The sequence below is a fragment of the Nipponia nippon genome, unplaced genomic scaffold, assembly GCF_047370975.1.
Source record: "Nipponia nippon isolate SJK-2023a ecotype South Korea unplaced genomic scaffold, ASM4737097v1 scaffold_2, whole genome shotgun sequence".
Taxonomy (NCBI): domain Eukaryota; kingdom Metazoa; phylum Chordata; class Aves; order Pelecaniformes; family Threskiornithidae; genus Nipponia; species Nipponia nippon.
In genome coordinates, this window is record NW_028262336.1 from 16,869,200 (window position 1) to 16,888,235 (window position 19,036).

Below are 19,036 nucleotides of genomic sequence, written 5' to 3' on the forward strand. Positions count from 1 at the left end.
GAGCTTGGGTGCTTGAAAGCTTCACTCTCTTTTCTAACCACTGCAGCTGCATGCCGATAATTCTGTATTTCTTTACTGCTGGTGAGTGTTTGCACGTGTACAAAATCTAAGCAGGCTCATGCAACTGAGCCTACAGGGCACCACAGAAGACTCTTACCTGGAAAAGGAGTTAAATATCCTCCCCAGCTGAAAAGTAATTGTCTATTTAGAGCCAGGGAAGAAAGAATTTAGCAAGCAGTTTGCTCTGGCTTCCCAGCCCTTCTTCTGCTAAGAAATCATTGTGATCAGGCAAATAAGCAAGCAAGCAACCTTCTTTCTGGTCTCAAAGCATGTTAGGAAAATATTAGTTGAAAGCAACAACAGGGATCAGTTGGAAAACCTGAAATCTGTTAAATTTAGCATAATTTGTGGTTATTCTCTTTCTTTTTTCTTTCCTTAGACAGTAAGAAATGGGTGACTGGAGTTTCTTGGGGAACATTTTAGAGCAGGTGAACGAGCAGTCCACTGTCATCGGGAGAGTTTGGCTCACGGTGCTCTTCATTTTCCGCATCCTGATCCTGGGAACAGCTGCCGAGCTAGTGTGGGGAGATGAACAGTCAGACTTTGTGTGCAACACCCAGCAACCTGGTTGCGAGAACGTCTGCTATGATGAGGCCTTCCCCATCTCCCACATCCGGCTCTGGGTCCTGCAGATCATTTTTGTATCCACGCCTTCACTAATGTACTTTGGGCATGCAGTGCACCACGTCCGCATGGAGGAGAAGAGGAGAGAGAGAGAGGAAGCAGAGAGGCGTCAGCAAGCTGAAGTGGATGAAGAGAAGCTGCCCCTGGCTCCAAATCAAAACAAAGGCAACAACCCTGATGGGACCAAGAAGTTTCGCCTGGAGGGTACCCTCCTGAGAACCTACATCTTCCACATCATTTTCAAAACCCTGTTTGAGGTGGGATTCATAGTAGGTCAGTATTTCCTGTACGGCTTCCGAATTCTCCCCCTTTACCGCTGTGGGCGGTGGCCCTGTCCCAATCTTGTGGACTGTTTTGTCTCCAGGCCCACAGAGAAGACCATCTTTATTATGTTCATGCTGGTGGTGGCTTCTGTGTCCCTCTTCCTCAACCTGGTGGAGATCAGTCACTTGATCCTGAAAAGGATCCGGAGGGCTCTGAGAAGACCAGCAGAGGAACAGCTGGGGGAGGTCCCGGAGAAGCCCCCCCATGCCATCACAGTCCCTTCCATCCCAAAGGCCAAAGGCTACAAGCTGCTGGAAGAAGAGAAGCCGGTGTCCCTCTACTTCCCTCTCACAGAAGTAGGAGTTGAGCCCAGTCCCCTTCCATCAGCCTTCAACGAGTTTGAAGAGAAGATTGGGATGGAACCACTGGAAGATCTGTCCAGGGCATTTGATGAGAGGTTACCATCATATGTACCAGCAAAGGAACCAGAGGAGGAGAAGGTAAGAGCGGAGGAGGAGGAGGAACAAGAAGAGGAGCAGCCAGCACCTCAGGAAGAGCCAGGGGTGAAGAATGCAGAGGAGGTGGTGAGCGATGAAGTGGAAGGGCCTTCAGCACCTGCTGAACTCGCCACTGATATGAGACCCCTCAGCAGGCTAAGTAAAGCCAGCAGCCGGGCCAGGTCAGATGATTTGACTGTATGAAGGTGCAGGATACAGGGAGCACATGAAAAAGAAAAGGTTGAAGAGAAAAGGAGAGATAGAGAAAGAATCAAAAGATATTTTTAAGCAAAGTGCTAAAATGGCCATTTGAATATTATTTCCTCTTGAGATTCTCAACTGGAAAGGTACTATCATGGTAACTGTGCCTTATTTGCCCTGTCTGTCCATTTGAAAAGGAATGTTTTCCCTATTTCCACATGCCAGCTCACTCCTTACAGTAATATCTACACTGTACACATAACTGATGTCTTTTAAAACCTAATGTGGCAGTGAAACCCAAATGTCACCACTGTGAACATATTTACTATGAAGCTTTGTGTTCCACATTTCTCTAGGAACATGGGGAGGATCTGTCCCTTCAGCAAGTGAGGGGGAAGACTGATCAACAACTGTATCTAGTATTTCTTTTTCTGTTTCCACCTATGACATGCTGAGCAGATCTCCCCTTCACTGATGGTAGGGAATTGCAGTTATTTAATTCACAAAGTGAATTCTGTGCTTAGCATCACCACACAAAAATAGGAAGCACTATTTCCCATCTCTGTTCAGAAAATAAAGGGCAAAATGTCCCCAATTTCTCTGTGAATGCAAATCTGAGTTAGGTAAAAATATTTTGCCTTTGTCAAAACTATTTCTGCTCCTCAAGTGACAGTGGGCAAGGTTAACAGTAGCTCTCTACTAGGCTTTAGCAGATGCCCACAGATGGATTATTTGTTCCCAAGAGGGTCATCCAGCCCCGAGCCTATTTCAGACCACTGGAAAGAATAAATTCAAGTGATATTTTTTCTTGTAGTCTTGTGACTTAAAGATCTGAAACTCAGTTTAGCAAAGCAAGCGTGGGAAGGCTTCTGTGAAAGGAGGAAACAGCTACAGCCCCCAGAGCATGAAACCAAATATAAGCCTTCACAGCACGATCCTGACATGTGCTCAGTTCCTGCAGCTCCCAGACTTGCAGGCACTCAGCAAATCTCAGGTACAGAGTCCTGAAGGCACCTGTGAACCTAAACCAGGGGTCTGGATAACTATGTGACTATTTAAACCTCGAAATACAAAACTGGTTGTTCAAGTTTGAAGTCTGATATGATAATAGCCTTTTGACATCCTTTGTTTTTAATTTGACAGATGGGAGCCATCCCATGGTCTACTTCTCTATTAAATGCCAAAGTAAAATAAGTCCTTTCAAAAGATGATTTAGACCTTTTGTGCCAACAGGTCTGTACAGAATGCTCAGAGCCTCAGCAAAATCTTTTTTGTTACAAAAGGTAGAAAAGCATGTGCATGGAAATGTTCAAATGTCTGTGGATTTCTAATTTTAGGACTACAGCAGCACCTTTTGGCTGGGACAGTGCAGCAATGCATTCAAAACCTTCAGGTTAACAGCTATGTCCCCCCAAAACTGAGCCTCATGCCAGAAAAGTGCAGGTATGCACTCTCATCTGCTCTGCTCTGCAAACCTCAGACCCTGCCAGCTCAGCAAATTCCTTCTGCTGGGCTGCAGCCCATCCCATTGTTCCCAGGGCAGGCTCTAATCCAGGTCAGGAAAAAAAAAAGGTCTTTGGCATAATGCATAAAACTCATCCCGTCATTAGCTGGAAAAGACCCCCTGCGGTCTCCCATTGTAGCAGGGCTGACTCAAAGCGCTGAAGTCAAATGGGTGTCTGAGAGAGCTCTGGGTAGGCTTGGGCTCACACCCCAGTCCGGCTGCCCCACGTCCCAGCCCAGGCAGCCACCAGTACAGTCAGGTCTCTCCCTCGCTGATCTAACCTGTTTGGTGGAGTTCCCGTGCCTTGTTACGCAGCTGCCCTATACGAGCGCAAAGGTGGCTGGACTTCACTGCCGAGTGAAGTAAGCTGTACATATGTATAAAGTTTGTAGGGTGCATTGGGATTCTTCAGCACCATAGCGGTGCCACGTATTTTTTTTTTTTTTTATATACTACTAATCCTTTTGCTCCTCTTGGGCCTGTGTGTTTTCCCAAGGTTTGCAGCCTGAGGTCAAAATCTTTGCTCTCTGGACAAAGGCTGTTAAGTTGTCCTTCCTTGTGAAGGAAGACTGGAAGGTACCTCCTCAGTTTTAGGAAGGAATATTACAAAGCAACACATGCGAAGGAACACGCAGAGAGAGAATCTGGAGGCTACCATTTATCCACTCTCTTAATACAGAAACAGGAGAATGGTTAACACAAACAAAAGGCGACTGAGGAAAGAGAACGTTTTTCAGCAGGAAAAGGGTCCGCTGTGCCCAATACTCTACTAGAATTCAAGCAAGGGCAAAGATTTAGATAAACAGCAGAATCACCATACCTATACGAGATGGGTTCTGTTACTTTTTATTTACTTCACAGAAGGATATAAGAGAGTTTTAATGGTTCTAAGGATAAACCAGCCCACTCGTTGAAGGGGGTTGGAAACACGCTTTCCTGTATGTAAAAAAAAAAATATATATATATCTGTAATGGCTCAGTATTAAGTATCTTCCACCTTCTTCAGAGGATCTGACCCTTCCAGATACCAATGGACTAGATGAATAACCCCCACCCTTGTTTACTTCTAATTACTCGACAAGTCCTTTTACATACAAAGTATTTTAATATCCATCCCTGTTCCTGGCCTCTGACATGCATACCTTCATTAGATCCCTGGACTAATTAAGATGAGTGCTTATTCATCAGAGGTATATAGTTCACAATATGGCTGCCGGGCAGTCCAGTCTTTAAGCATCAGATGTTGAGTATGTCATTCTCTCTCACTGGAGTGCCTCAGTAAAATGCACTCTATGCAGCGTACTCAATGGACACTGTAGTTCTTTCACAGCTGCCGCAGGAAAGCTTGTTTCTTCCTCCGGGTCACGACAGCACAATGAAACAAGCCCATGTTTTCCTCCTGCATCCAGTCGACTGCTTGTTGACTTTTTTTTTTTCAAGCCAGTTTTCAAGGACCCTGCCAGGCTGCTAGCGAATCTGTAGCCACGAAGTATGAGCCACGGCATCAAGACAGCGCTTCTCGGCAAACTGGGCAGGGAATTAACAGTCCGGTCTTCTGGTATTCAGCCTCATCTCTGCAATGAAACCACTGTGGGACTGTCAGCAAGTCATTCTTTCTTGTACAATTGGGAATCATTTTCTACCTCACTAAGATGATGTGAGGCTCGATATATCGTGTTAGTAATAGAATGGGACACCCTTGGATGGAAGGCCCTACAGATGAGCAAAGGATTATTGCTATTTCTGGATGTGATAGCATATAAATGTGTTTTATTCCCTCGCAATGAGACAAATTTAATCATTTATTCAAGAAATTCCTAGTGAAGTTGCATAACAGCCTCAGAGCTGTGGATTCAGTGTATGATTCTACTCAAAAAATAATTAAGCAAAGCATAGATCTGTATGTAAAGAACAGGGAAAATTGTCTTCTTGGGAAGGGGGAAGTCACTGGACAATTAGAGCCATGCCTGGATCATTTAAAGGTGTGTGTACCCCCTTGGCTCCCTGTGCGAATAAATTACTAACTGATCACATGGCTCTCTGCAAGGAGCATAAGAGGCAAGTGTCAAAATCACCAAAGGAGGTGAAAGTAGAAGAGAAAGGTAGTGTCTTAGCTTACAATAGCATGTGGGAGTTGGTGTTCTCTAGTGTCTAGAGCAGTGGACCTAGGCTAACAATCTTTTAGATTTATTTCCAGCTCTGCTTCTGACTTGCTGTGATAATCACTATACCTCTCAATGCCTGTTTTCTCCACCTGTAAAATGGGTGTAAGACTTTTCACCTACCTCACAGGGATGTTGTGAGGCTTCCTTAATTCTGTTTGTAAAGTAAGTAGGAATGATCTGATGAAAAGCCCTGCTGAAATGCATGGTATCCTTGTTATTTCCTGGCAGAACTGCTAGCTTGGTTAATACATGACTCCTCGACCAGAAGGGCAGTAGTTTGAAAACGTGAACACCACATTGCACTGACAACATCAACACAAATGTGCATTTGCCATGAATAGAAAAGACCTTATTGATCCCCCACCCCTTTCTCCCACCTTAGCCTTGGCCTGGCTGTATGAAGCAGCGGTGACAGTGTGGTTACATGGACCCCTCTTCTCCATCCCCAGTGTCCATTCTGGGGCAGCATTTATGCTTAAATAAGACAGGTCCTGGAGGGGGATGCAGGTTTGTGGATCTCTAACAATTTTAAGGGCCCTGCAAGGCATGTGGGAGAGGGTTGTATAATGCACAATATTGCTGGGCTTCTGTTTTAAACCACTCAGTGCAAACTCAAAGTAATTTTCCAGAGTCTCCATGGAAGAGTTTACAATTGCTTATGGCACACAGAAAAAAAGCTACCCTTCATGAATGCAAACCCACAAATTACCGTGTTATACTGATTCTTTCCTCTAAGTGAGATAGATACCAACGATCTCTTAGCGCTGAAACACAATGAGGTACAGATTCCTCCTCCTGTAGGAGGGGAGAGATCTGAGGGGATCTCTGCTCTCCAGGTCTGCGTGGGCATGACATCTACTTACTGAGGGAGGAAAGTCCAGCCTCTCCTGCCACTCAGTAACTTACTGACTCTGCAGTTTTACATTTAAAGGGTGGCTGTGTCACACAATGCTGAAAAAAAAGTGGCAGTTTGCTGCTTTGTATAGAAAATGGCTTTTCAGGCTGACAACTGAAAGTAATCCTAGCCTAGGCATAGTTTTGTTTAGTAAAGACAGGAACGTCCGTGAGAACTAGACTAAAGCCTCCTATAAGCCCGAGGCAGTTGTGATAAAACGGTATATGGTGCCACATTTCCTGAGGGCCAGGGTTGGATAAGCGTACCAAAATCAGGGGGCTTGTCTAAGTATTGGAACAATTTTTTTTTTCCCCATCAGAATGACACTACCGTTTCTTAGGCTCTGTGTGTGCTACACCTTTTAACGTGGCTCAGGAAAGGCTTTTTGCCAACACCAAATGTGCTTATACAGTTGAGTAGTAACCATGGCAAATAAATGTGTGTTGACTTGCCAAGACGTAGCCTGGCACACGATCCTTTTTCCTCGCAACTAGCTTGGCATGCACCTATTTCAGTAGAACAGGCAAGACTCATGTCTCCATCAACAATTCAAGTTTTTTTCTCAGCAGCTTGATGTACAGGGACGTGAAAGGTTTGTTCATCCTAGAGAGGAGAAGGTTAAAGGGGTGGGGAGTCGAACTGCTGTCTTCAGGTACCTAATGGGGAGTTAGAGGGAAGATGGAGACAGACTCTCGACAGAGGTACACAGCAAAAGATCAGCGGCAACGATCACAAGGGGCACAAAGGAAAATTTTGACTAAAAAATTCTGACAAGGAAAAAAATTGTTTCCATGGAGAGTGGTTCAGCACTAAAGCAGGTGCCCAGAGGCATGGAGGGATCTCCATCTTTGGGGGATGAAGCCTGACTGGGAAAAACATTGAGCCCCCTTGTCTGACTCTGCATTGAGCTGAAGATTGGACCAGCTGGTCCCTTCCAGCCCAAACTATCCACCTCATGGGAGGCTGAAAGCTCAGTGCAGCCACTGTATGGTGGAACAGCACGTGTAGGGCACTTTCTGCCTCTCTGGGGTGTTCTGGTAGAGCTTGCTTAGACTGTCCCAGCAGGCAACACCAACTCACTGGGCACCGCAGCAGAGGCTGATGCACAAACACAGTCAACTGATGTTTGCTAGCTACAGAAGCTGCTTGAGGCCAGAACCATGTGTTCTGTAACTGCTTTGGAAAAAGCATAAAAAAAAAAAAAAAAGTATGCTTGTCAACAGAGAAAATCATGGAAATAAAAGGGGCTTAGGTCTTTCCATCTCCCTTTAATTTCAGTGTCAAGTGTGCCTTTAAATCCATCTGAAAGTGCAGAGGACTGCATTTTTACATTCTGTCAACAAAAACCTGTGTATTTTAAAGCCTGCTGATCTGGGATGAAGCAGAACTGAATAGAAATGGTGATTACAGTGCTACTGACAGAACATTTTGAGAAAAACAAAGACTGTTGGCCTTTGCCTTGCTAGATCCAGACTGGGATTGTAAAGCAAAACAAGCCATTTATTGATTTCCAAGGAGGAAAGGCTACATTGCTTGGAAAAGACATGGAGTAGCCTACCAAAAAACTTTTAAGTCAACACAGCAAAGACTTTATGGCGAAACATTAAACAGAAAAGGTGGCTCCTATGGCATTTCCCTGAAGCTCAGGGGAGAGATGGATTGAAGGATGACCGGGATAAAGAAACCCAGTTACAAATGAGCATACCAAAAATTCCGGGGGTACAGGCAGCTGCAGGGCAGAGGCCATGCAGGCAGGCAGCAGGCAGCCCCAGGCAGCGGCGCAGCACACCAGCTGACAGGCAGGCTGCAGGCAAGGCCAAAGCGAAGAAACCTGCGAGCTCATCGGCCGAGTATCTCTTTGTAAGGGTGAGGCAAGCCAAGCTGAGACACAAATTAAACCCATCCCGTCACCAAATCTGGTATTTCTAGATTTTAAGAAGGTTAGCAACTTCAAAATAATTTAACTTTTATGCGCTGGTTCCTCTATTTACCTGATAGAATTGAGAACCAGAACTACCATGGGCAAAGCTTTTTTCCCCAATCCTTCTACCTAAGTATATGAAGAATTACTGGGACAAAAATGTTCAGGTAAGTTTCTCAATACGTATATGTTAGCTCGAAGAAAACTCACAGACATTCCTATAAAGGAATTAATCTATTGCCAGTGAACATCCTTCTCCTGAACTCACCACAAATAAATTCAAAAGAAATTCAGAATCAGAATGATGTCGGATTACTCCCACCTCCAGAGCTCTTGTTTATGAAAACCTCTGGAGAGAAGAGAAAAGAAAATGGATGGCCGGCTGCCAGCTGAGCCTATTTGTCATGAATATGCCCTGTAGCACCTTCTGGAAATCTGTGCTATCTCTAAGTATACTCTTGGCCAACAAACTGTTTTAATTCAATATACTCCACCTTTCCGCTCTACTTGAAAGCTTTGACTTTAGTTCACTCTATAAACTGAACATAAAATAGCTATATTCACACATTTAATGTGCGGAAGAATAAAATATGGAACTGAGCGGAAACCTGCCAAGGTACTGACCAGCCCCTCTTCCTCGTGCGCTGCTTCTCCTCTCTGGCCATCTCCACCTATATTCTGTTTAATGAAACTATCAGCCTCTCAGAACTGGGAAGTTGCCTTTGTGTCTGTGAAGTGCCATGGACCCTTCTCCTCTCACATGCCCATCAGCGGCTATCTAAGGAGGAAAAACACAGAATAAATTTCCCATTTATTTTTTACACTTTTTGCCTTCCCTGAGGGAGAAGTCCTGGGGCTGGGGGGTGGATCTGAGGTTTTCCCAGTAGGAATTATCTTCTTCCCTGTGTGTTTCTCCCAAGGCTCAGGGATCAGTAATTTACACCTAAGTAGAAGCATGTTTCAAACCTATTTATAAACACATGCAAAGAAGAAAGTTTAAAGACTTATGACCAAACTCTGCCTTGTTTTTTAACCTTGTGTTGAAGCAAGCAGAGTTGCCAAGGTGTAAACAAGAGCAGAATTCAGCTTTGTACAATTTATTTTTAAAGGATTTCCTGTTAACTTCTGTCTTTAAAAAACAACCAACAACTAACCTTGCCCCACAACCTACCACTACAGAACAAAACAACCATAAATCCCTCCGAACTCAGGAATCTCATCACTTTAGGAAAGATCAGTTTCTAAGTAGCAGATGCAGAAAGGAAGAACAGGGAAGCTCCGATCTCAGCTCTGCATTAATTGGCAGCAATACCAAATGCTGTAAAAAAAGAGGCCTCAGATCAGATACAGTAATCTGCTCCCTCAGTTCATTTCCCCGTGAAAGCTGAATGTTTTTTCTCTTTGCAATGCTGTGGACAAGGAGACAAATTTCAAACCAAGACGACTGGCAGCAAGACAGAAAGCCAAACAAAGACTGTGGGACTAATCCGGTGACTCGGCACAACCAAACGTAGCTCCACTTTCCTAGTGAAATGAGTTGTAATGAATAAAGGTTCCTGATTTCCAATCAGCCGGGGCTCCGTGCTTTGTTAAACTCCTGACTGACCCCACCTGATTCTTTCTCTTCCTGTATGATTTATTATTCCAAATACAGAGAGTTTTGAGTGGCAACGGTGAGGTGTGTTTTTAAGAGGAGGAAAAACAAGACCCAGATGCCATGAAGTTCAAGTGGGGACATGACTTTGACATGAAGGATTGGCTTTCACACCGATACGCATCAAGGAAATTCCCTGTTTGAACTTTTATTTCCCTTCTGGCCCCATTCCTTGATACATTATAACGGCCAGGCCCGGCAGGCACCCCCAGCCCGGTTCTCCCTCGGCGCAGAGGGAGGATGGAAAGGGCCCCATGTGGGAGATCGGCCTCCCCTCAGCCGGCAAGCCGGGCCTGGCGCGGTCAGGGCGTGCCGTGCTCCGCTGCCGCCCAGCTCTTGCACTGGAGTCAAAGCTGTGGTAAAATGGCAGATTTGGGCTGCCACTCGCAGGCCATCCGCGGCAGCACATCCCACCCCTCGGGCCCACCCGCGTTTCCCCCGCTCTGGAGAGGCCCCGGCCCCACCGCCAGCCTCGCCCACCGCGGGGCGGGGCTTATTTTCCCGCCCGGCCCCTCCCCGCCGAGGGCGGTGCGCCGGGCGGAGGCGGGCGCCTGCGCACTGCGGCCGCCGGCGCGAGCGCGGGGCCGGAAGTGGGGCGCGCGGCGGTGGAAGCGGCGCCGGTGGCCGCCATGAGCTTCCTCATCGACTCCAGCATCATGGTCACCTCCCAGGTACCCCGCTGCTGCGCGGCGCGGCCCCCCCGCCCTGGAGGCGTGAGCGGGGCGAGGTGGCTCTCGCCGGGGCCTGGCCCCCTTGCCACCGCCTCTCAGGAAGCGGCCGTTGGGAGTGCGTGAGGGCGGTGCCTGCGGGCGCGCGTGCGCAGCCTCCCGGCGCGCGGGGCGTGCGGAGCCGCGGGGTTGGCGGCAGCGGCTCGGCCCTGCTCGCCCCGCTGCCCGCCGTGCCCGCCCCGCTGCCCGCCGTGCCCGCCCCGCTGCCCGCCGTGCCCGCCCCGCTGCCCGCCGTGCCCGCCCCGCTGCCCGGGCCGCCGTGGCCTCGGCTGCTGAGCGCAGGGAGCGACCCCGCGCCTGAATGCGTTCACCGCCCGCTGCTCAGCAGCAAGGTGGAAAAAACAAAAAAAACCCCAAACCTCGTCGCTGCAAGTTTAGGGGTGTTGGGCTGCTGGGTCGTCTCGTTATGGCTGCCCGCCCTTTTCTGCCGCCTAACCCCTGTTGCAGGAGAAGAAAAGGTGTATGCATCTTTAGGCCGCTCCCTTATGTGTCATGATGACCGTTGCTCTCGTGCAAATGTTAAGTCAGCGTGTAATGCATAAAAAGGTTCCGTAAGTAAGGTTGTAGGGAATGGAGCTTTTCTTGTAACGCTGCACCCCCTCTATAAACTTAACTTTTCTTTGCTGGAAGAGGCAGGAAAGTTCATTCTGCTGTTCTCTGTGTAGTACTTATTTTGTTTATGATACTCTTCAAGAAGGCTAATTGTTTGTGTCTTCTACCCCTGGTTTGCTACCAAGGAGGTTGCTCATTTACAGCTTTGGAAGATTTTTCATGATTTTTCATTTTCTTTTTTAAGGAATCTTAAAAAAGATGCCACTATTTTATCTTAAATGCTTCTGTCTCCGTTGATCCATCTGTGATTCAGCACTTCCTGCAGCTTTTTCTTTCTGCTGCCATCAAAGTCATCTTTCAACTAGGCTTTGTTTTACACCAGCTTAAATCACCTAGGAGCCCTTTAAACTTTTTCATGTCATCCTATATTTATCATTGCGAAGCAGGTTGTGGTCTTAACATACCTGAAACTATTTTATTGTTTTGTGGGAGGAAACACCCCCTCCTTCTTCATTAACTTCCTTTGCTAGTAATTTATCTTGTCATTGTGTTCTCTTTGACCTTCCTCTCCTCCTTGCTATCCTGCTCCCTCCTCAGTAAGCCCTTTCTTCCTCTCTGGCAACTGAGATGGTCCAACTTTTTGCTTCTGCCAAAAGGCAAAGGTTCTGCTCCCTCTTTACTTCCACTTTGCTGCACAGTTATACTCCCTTATTTGTGCTCTCTCCAGTATTTGGTTTAAATAAGTTTAACTGGATCACAGAGGGATCTGATACACTTCTGAGCTGGTGTGAAATTTTTGTTCTGTAATGAGGAGGGATGAGCTGAGGAAAGAGGACTTTTCCCCTCTCAACAGCAGTTGGTTATCTTATGTAGACTTTCATGCACAACTTTGTAGTTTTCCTGGCAGATTTCAGGACAGTTTTTGGCCATTAGAGGTACAACGTCCTCTTACTTGATAAATGCTTTGATTTTTTGCCCCTATCATTTGCTTTGCATTCCAAGATCTAACTTATCTAATTGATTTTCTTTCATTTGTGGTGGCAGCTTTGCATCATCCCATCATCTTCAAAAGTATCCAGTAGATATTTAAATTGCTGCATGTAATTGTCAAACGCTCAAGAATTTTCTGACTTAATGTGTCACATTCATCTGCACTGTTTTAGAGTGTGAACTCTTAAGATAATATCTTTCTGTGCTTTTGTATAGTCCCTAGCAAAGGGAAACCTAATCTTCATATATAACTTCCTCTGTTATTGTTGTACTTGATTATCTCCTCATCTCTTTCTTTTACTTTACATATTTCTTTTTGAAGAGTTTGTCTCTACCTTTTTCCTCCTTTACACTGTTAAATGTGGAATTACTTTATGTAAGTATCACTTGCTTATCATACTTCTTTGACTTATGACCTGTAGATAGGAGGCTTGTGGAGTATCTTACCTTCTTCATTTTGCTATCAATTACTTTAAAGTCTGAAGTCCTCCTCAAACAAGTTTTGCCAGCTGTTACCTATCACACACTCAGGTGTGTGTTGAAACCTAACTAATTTTATGAAGAGCTCTGAGAGCCGTTGAAATGCAAGGCATTATTGGCTTGTCCTGCTTCACCTACTTTTTCTACGCGGCTTTCCTGCAACTCCAGATTGTGGTTTGAGGCATTCAACACTGCCTTTTCATTATTTTAGAGATGCTTTTAACACCTTTCTCTCACATTGTGTCAGAGTATAACCAGATTTAGTGTTAAGACCTCTCCATAAAAATCAAATGCACTTCTAATCTTAAAGAAACAGCAGGTATTTTTATAAAATTTGCTCATCCCTAGCTTTGTATGTTGTGGACATTCGAGTGTTTACTTTGCCTCTGTTACTGTGTTTTCTGTAAAAACTGTAAGCTCTACTTCTGTAGATTAGACAAGTGAAACAAGAAACAGCTGAGGAATGCTGAGATCTTGGGAATACAGAAATGGGCTGTCTTGAGTGGATCTTCCATAAAGTCATAGCCTTCAGCGTCTGCTACAGTTGAATATTTACAATACTCTTCTTTCCATGGTACCGTGACAAGTTTTAATCTTTTGTGGATCTTGGGTACTTTGGCCCAGCTTTTTTCCTTCCATTTCTTTCATCAACAGTCAGTAGTGAAGCAGCTCTGTATTTTGCAAGTTGCTGGATACAAATGTTAAGTGCTTTATCTCTTCTGCAGGTGCTGTTCTTTGGATTTGGGTGGCTGTTCTTCATGCGTAAGCTCTTCAAGGATTATGAGGTGAGAAGGGGCCTTTCATTACAATTCTACATCTTAAAAATTACTCCCAGTTATAGAAATATTTTAAAAACTGCACCTGGCCTTCTTCCTTTCTTTAAGCCCTCTTACCTTATTTTTAATTGGCTTTACAGTTAGTTTCTTTTTCATTTCCTCTTGTGCTTCTGTTTGAAAGACTCCTAGATATCTGAGGAAATGGGTTTTCCTGGGGCCAGTGAAAGTTTCCATATTGGCTACTGTTAAATAAATGGAAAAAAAAAAAGTGGAGGAGGTGCAGGGATAACAGAAAACCATTTTGCCTTTTGCTTCAGTAAGCCTGCCTTATGTAATTGTAAAATATTTGAGACAAAATGAAATTCAGTGGTTAACTTTAACCTCAGTGAGGTGTGTTCATTGTGGCTGAATTGTTTGTGAGGACTGGATGAGAGAAAACTGTCACATTATCATATCCCTAGAGGGGTATGAGGGAATATAGTCTAGGTCAGAGATGGCTTAAGTGTGAGCCAAATTCAGACCCAAAAAGTTTTTCTGATATGGATCTTATTTTTAAATCTAAGGTTAAGACCAAAGAGCTCTGTTAGCAAGGGTCCGTCATTAGTCAAGTTGACATATAGGGCGTTGCATGCTTGACACCCCTTCTGTGTAGGCATCTCCGGTAAAAGTGCTGATAGCTGCAATCAGTGTAGTCCTGAGCAACTTATGAGTTTGCCCTCTATTCCTAACAGGCTGTTGGTTTCTTCCCATTTACATAAAGGGCAAGGTGCCTTGAAGCAAGAGACCCAGTTGTGTACCTTGTGATTTGTTTTTCGTTACCTGAGGGATACCAGGATGCCATTCTGGGAATGGAAATGCCTGATGTCTCTGGCTTGCTTTCTCTATTGCAGGTGCGACAGTATGTGGTCCAGGTGATCTTCTCTGTGACTTTTGCCTTCTCTTGTACTATGTTTGAACTCATCATCTTTGAGATTTTGGGGGTCCTGAACAGCAGGTGAGTCTGGGAGCTCACTCAAGGACTAGCCTGCCTTGTGTTCAGCAGCTTCAGTCCAACTTCTAAATGAATGGATCAGTCTTGGGTTGGGGAAATTATGTGAGAAAATTGTCAACAGCTCAACAAAGATGTTTGAGCAGCAGGATTTGTTTTTTTGACAGAACATGAGACTAGAAGCCATAAGCTCCTGATTTTCCATGCAGTTGCTATTAGTGTGGTCTAGGTCCTTAGGGCAAGGCATTAGTCTTTGACTTTCTCCATTTGTGAAGTTAAAAGAAATGGTTTCTTTTATGGGAGTATTGTGAAGCTTCAGATCATGCTGAAGAGCACTTTTCAGATGTTAAGGACTGTAGAAACTATAAGCAGTAGTTTTTCTGTCGTGGTCAGAGCAGTGAATAAGGTGTGAAGCTAATTATGGAGTGAAAACTACTTCTGTAATAATAGGGTATTTGTGAATCAAAGGCGCATCCTCCCTTGACATAGGGTGAGGACTTCTACATAAAGGGGATGTTAAAAACTATCTACTTCAGAAGTCAGCAGGAAAGAGAAGGTAGAACAGTAACACGTAGAGGCTAGCTGGGTTTCCTATTTATTCTCTCTCATCATACTAGTATAAGAGAGCAGTCAAAGGAGTTGAAAGGCAAGAAGTTCAAAACTGATAAAAGGTAATGCTAGTTCTGACTGTATGTTATTAATCTGTAGAGCTTGCAGCCAGAGAGATCACTGAGGAGAATGCTTTTATAAGCTTCAATAAGGGCTGGACATCAATATAGATGAAAATGTTTGCCTCTGAATTAGCTAGGAAAAAGTGACAAGGATCCTCATAATTTCTCCTTCCCTGGGGCATAAAGAGGATATGCGTTAATACTGGGAACAGGACATGTATTTTTCTATTCAAGCTAAGTGAAAAGTCAGTCCAGCCAAGATAAATCTCATCTGCATTTGACTAATCTGCTTTGGTCAGAGGAGTATTGATCATTTTGATATATATGTGTATTTTTTAAATTCTTGCTTTGCAGTGTCTTGCACATGAGACAACTCACTTTGAAGTGAAACATGTAGCATTATGAACATTAAATATTTCTAATATTTTAAATTTGAATTAGCCCTTTTTTGACTGAGCCACTCATTACAAAATTACTGCTTATACTTAGTTTTGATTTACTGTTCAACTAGATGAGCAGTAAATCAAATGAATCATGCTGCAACTGGCATTAGTCACCGTAGAAAATACAGTATTTGATAAAATAGCTCAATGTGTTTTTCTGGATAGTTGTTAATTTTGGAATACACATTCTTGAGCTCTGTTTTAAAAAACAAACCAAAACAAAAACCCAAAACAAACAACCCCCCCTCCCCAAGCCAAACAACAAACAAAATCCAGAATATTCTGTATGCTAGGCCAATATTATCCAATGTTTGGCGTAGTTGAAAGGATTGCATTGACATGTGATTGTCTTTGGGAAATTTGTTGTGTTATGATAGCATGCTAATCAGTATTTTGGCTTTATTTTAGCTCTCGATATTTTCACTGGAAGCTGAACCTGTGTGTCATTTTGCTCATCCTGGTCTTCATGGTACCCTTCTACATTGGTTACTTTGTTGTGAGCAATATCAGATTATGTGAGTACTTGGTTTATGGCAGTGGGGCTGCTAACTTGAGACTATGCATACAAATGAGAAATAACTTTGAGAAACTCTTTCTGAGACAGAGAGAGATGTGTTGGTCACTATCCCCATAGCTCCTTCCTTCCTCTGGCTTCTGGCTAGGTAACCTCTCTTTGGAACTTAATGCTTTAGCATGAACTGTTTATTGAGCAGTTAGGAGATACTTCATGTGACCCCAACAAATGTAGCTTTTCTTTATGGATTTTGACAAAGTTGAGCACTTTACAATAATGTTACTGGAATTTGTTCCTTTACAATTTTAAGCTTGCAGCCAAACCCTGGAACCCTTGGCAAGGTGGTGGTGTTCTGCTAGGGGGTAAAAGAAATGAGGCAGAGAAACTCAGTGAATTACTGTTGAGGGAGAGGCAGAAAAGATCAATAAATTACTTATGCTTTTTTTGCTTACTGCTCTCTGGATAAGGCCTTTTCCATGCGCTAATGGACATTTACCCTTAAGCTGTTGATATTCATCGCTTTCTTGTATTAAATTTAGGCATGTAGGTTGGGAGTATTAAATGTGTAGTGTTGGCATGAAGTTTCGAAGTTTCACGTTCAGGGTCATACAAGAAAGATGCAACTAAGTCATTCCCAATTCACAATGCAGCCCTCTTCATGCATCTGTAGGGAAAAGCCAAAGTGGTGTGTCGCTGCATTAGCTCTTAGAAACGGTGGTGTCTCAAATAGCTCGTTCTGTAGGAAGTGAAGGGGTGCATACTGCTAGCTGTAGCTCTGTCAGCTGACACCTGTTTTGGCCACCTGTGCTCAAAGCAGCTTTTGGACCAATGTAGCAATTTTGCAAGCTAGAAAAAGCCCTAAAGGAAGAACATCTTTAAAATACTGTTGTTTTTTTTTCCTCTCTGTTAGTGCACAGACGGAAACTGCTTTTTGCATGTGTTCTGTGGTTGACATTCATGTATTTCTTCTGGAAGTTGGGGGATCCATTTCCTATCCTCAGCCCAAAACATGGTGAGTTTTGTATTCTTGCTTATTCCTTCCCTCCTGAAAATAGGCTTTATTATCTCACTTTTATCTTGGAGCTATTATGTTATCTCAGCTCTACAGCTGGGACTGTAGCAAGTAGTTTTTGCCACTGAGGGTCTGCTCTGCTTTGAAATCTGCAATCTGAAGGTTGTCAGACTGACAGAAATGGGCAGACACATCCGAGTTATTTGCATTAGTTTTCTTCCAGTACCACAGGAGAACTTCAGGGAAGAGAATGAGTCCTAACTGAACGTAGGGTATGTAAGAACTCAGTGTACTTTTTGAGAACACAGAAACTCCACAGAAAGTTGATCACAATTTTTATTCACTTGTTTCTTTTCTTGTGGAGACTAAAGGTAATTTATTTGAGATAATCGACAACCAATCCTTCATCTGGCTTTTTTCAGTCAGATTATTGTTTCTTGTGACTGAAATCAGATCACTTTAGCATAGGTGGCTGTCCAGTTGACAAAACATGGCGGGGTGCCTAAATACCAGAGCTATATAGACTGTATCCAGCAACAAGTCTGGCAGTGCATGGTAGGTTCAGTACAGCTTCATACACTGCCTGAGCCCAGAGGCAATACAGTTGTGTGGTACTAGAATGTGACTTGGAAAGACCTGCTGGATGCCAGAGCTATTTATGTGCAGAATAGCTTGAGTATCTCTGTGTTGCAGTCATGGAACCAAGAGTATTTATAGTGTGAAGATACTGTGTGCTCTTGGCCTAGTTTTGGTCCAACAGAGCTTGTTAGCGTGTGCCTAACTGTACTGAATCCTTCAGGCACCTAAGTGTGCCAAAGGATTATAATGCTGTAGAAGCAGGCTGTTTGTCACCTGGGTTTCCTGTGTAACTTATGTTGCCCTTATCCCCTGCACCTGAAAATTGTTTGTATATTGTTCTCAACAGGTGAAATTCAGTCAGTTTCACTCAAATTGGTGAATATGTCTGTCTGTGTAGATAATGGTCAGCTTAATCTTTCTGATCTCTAGGAGGCTACTTTGTGCTGATCTGTAAGAGAAAAATTGAAGGATACCAACTGCTGTAGGGTCTGCTCACCCTTTCGTCTGTGATCCTAAAGCTTTCCTAAGAGAAAGTGTGTATCTGTGTTTTGTAATTGTGTCATTTGCTGCTGAAATGCAACAGCTAGTATACAGTGCAGATCCCTCTGTCCAGTGTTTCATTGCCAAGAAAAACATGTATCCACTTTGAGTTGTGGAAGGTGCTTGAGTTGGCAGAATATAATAACCCAATGGGAACTTTGCCATCAGGTTTAGGTAATCCTTTTCAGATCACTGAAAAGGTTCTGTGAAGCTGCGTAACAACTGCAGATTTCCAGAACTGGTAGTGGGGTGTCTTCTATTTTTAGGTTCTGCTTTACAGGATGATACCTCCACTTAACGGTTGCACAGTGCCTTATCCTACCAGGTGTAGACATAAGGGTAGAGGAAAGGATTCTAGGCTTTTTTTCCCTGCTGTACTGCTAGGGTGCTGCTGTCCTGCATGTACTGAGAAGGCTGCTGCACGGCTTTGTTGTGTGGCGGTGTCCCAGTTCAGACAGGTAGGATCCTGTTGTGGAGGGACACCTGACAGGAGGCCATGCTTAACGAGCCCCTCACACTGCAGTACATTCCTTGTAGTGCCTTTCTCAGTGTGCCTCACACTGCTCACCTGCATGTATGGTGCTGTGCTGCAGCTGGGGAATTGTGCTGGCTAGCGGGGCCCTTTCGAGTACTGTCACTGGCATCCTGCGTCAGGGGTGCCTTGCCTGGGGATGGTGATGGCAGTGTGCTGCAGCTGGGAAATGCGCTGGCAGTCAGGGCTTCGAGTCAGGAGCCCTGGTTGGTCTGCGGTTTGCTTAAAATACCTGAGTTTGGGAGCTCATAGTAGAAGGAAGGTTATGCTTTACTCAGTTACATACTAGTATTCTAATAAAGCTCTTATCTTTATCTGGGTTGATGAAACATTCATTTTATCTGACCTGATCACAAGAGTAGAGTTGCTATGAGTGTTATGGGGGAGCATTGCTTTAACCAGTGGAATGTCATGTCATTTTGAAGGCACCTCTGTTTTAACTGCTG

General features: G+C 44.3%; 2 protein-coding genes across 32 annotated transcripts in view; both read left to right on the forward strand.

Annotated features, from left to right (window-relative positions):
• Positions 1-9,575, forward strand: part of GJA8 (gap junction protein alpha 8) — a 56,860-nt gene extending 47,285 nt beyond the window's left edge. For 21 of the 22 annotated variants that reach the window (XM_087756476.1, XM_087756479.1, XM_087756484.1 and 18 more), the window contains one exon: positions 440-9,575. In XM_087756476.1, the coding sequence (XP_087612602.1) occupies positions 450-1,649 (1,200 nt within the window). In that variant the 5' untranslated portion in view covers positions 440-449 and the 3' untranslated portion in view covers positions 1,650-9,575. The remainder of the gene's footprint in view (positions 1-439) is intronic. The other variant, XM_087756483.1, reaches the window with a different exon arrangement.
• A 760-nt stretch (positions 9,576-10,335) lies between these two features.
• Positions 10,336-19,036, forward strand: part of GPHRB (golgi pH regulator B) — a 47,072-nt gene continuing 38,371 nt past the window's right edge. For 9 of the 10 annotated variants that reach the window (XR_015704528.1, XR_015704532.1, XR_015704531.1 and 6 more), the window contains exons 1-5: positions 10,336-10,456; positions 13,261-13,320; positions 14,202-14,305; positions 15,822-15,928; positions 16,838-16,939. Coding sequence is in view for 1 of the 10 variants with exons in the window: in XM_087756252.1 (XP_087612378.1) it covers positions 10,415-10,456; positions 13,261-13,320; positions 14,202-14,305; positions 15,822-15,928; positions 16,838-16,939 (415 nt within the window). In the remaining 9 variants the exon portion in view is untranslated. Of the gene's footprint in view, positions 10,457-10,923; positions 10,972-13,260; positions 13,321-14,201; positions 14,306-15,821; positions 15,929-16,837; positions 16,940-19,036 lie in introns of those variants that run through there. The other variant, XR_015704535.1, reaches the window with a different exon arrangement.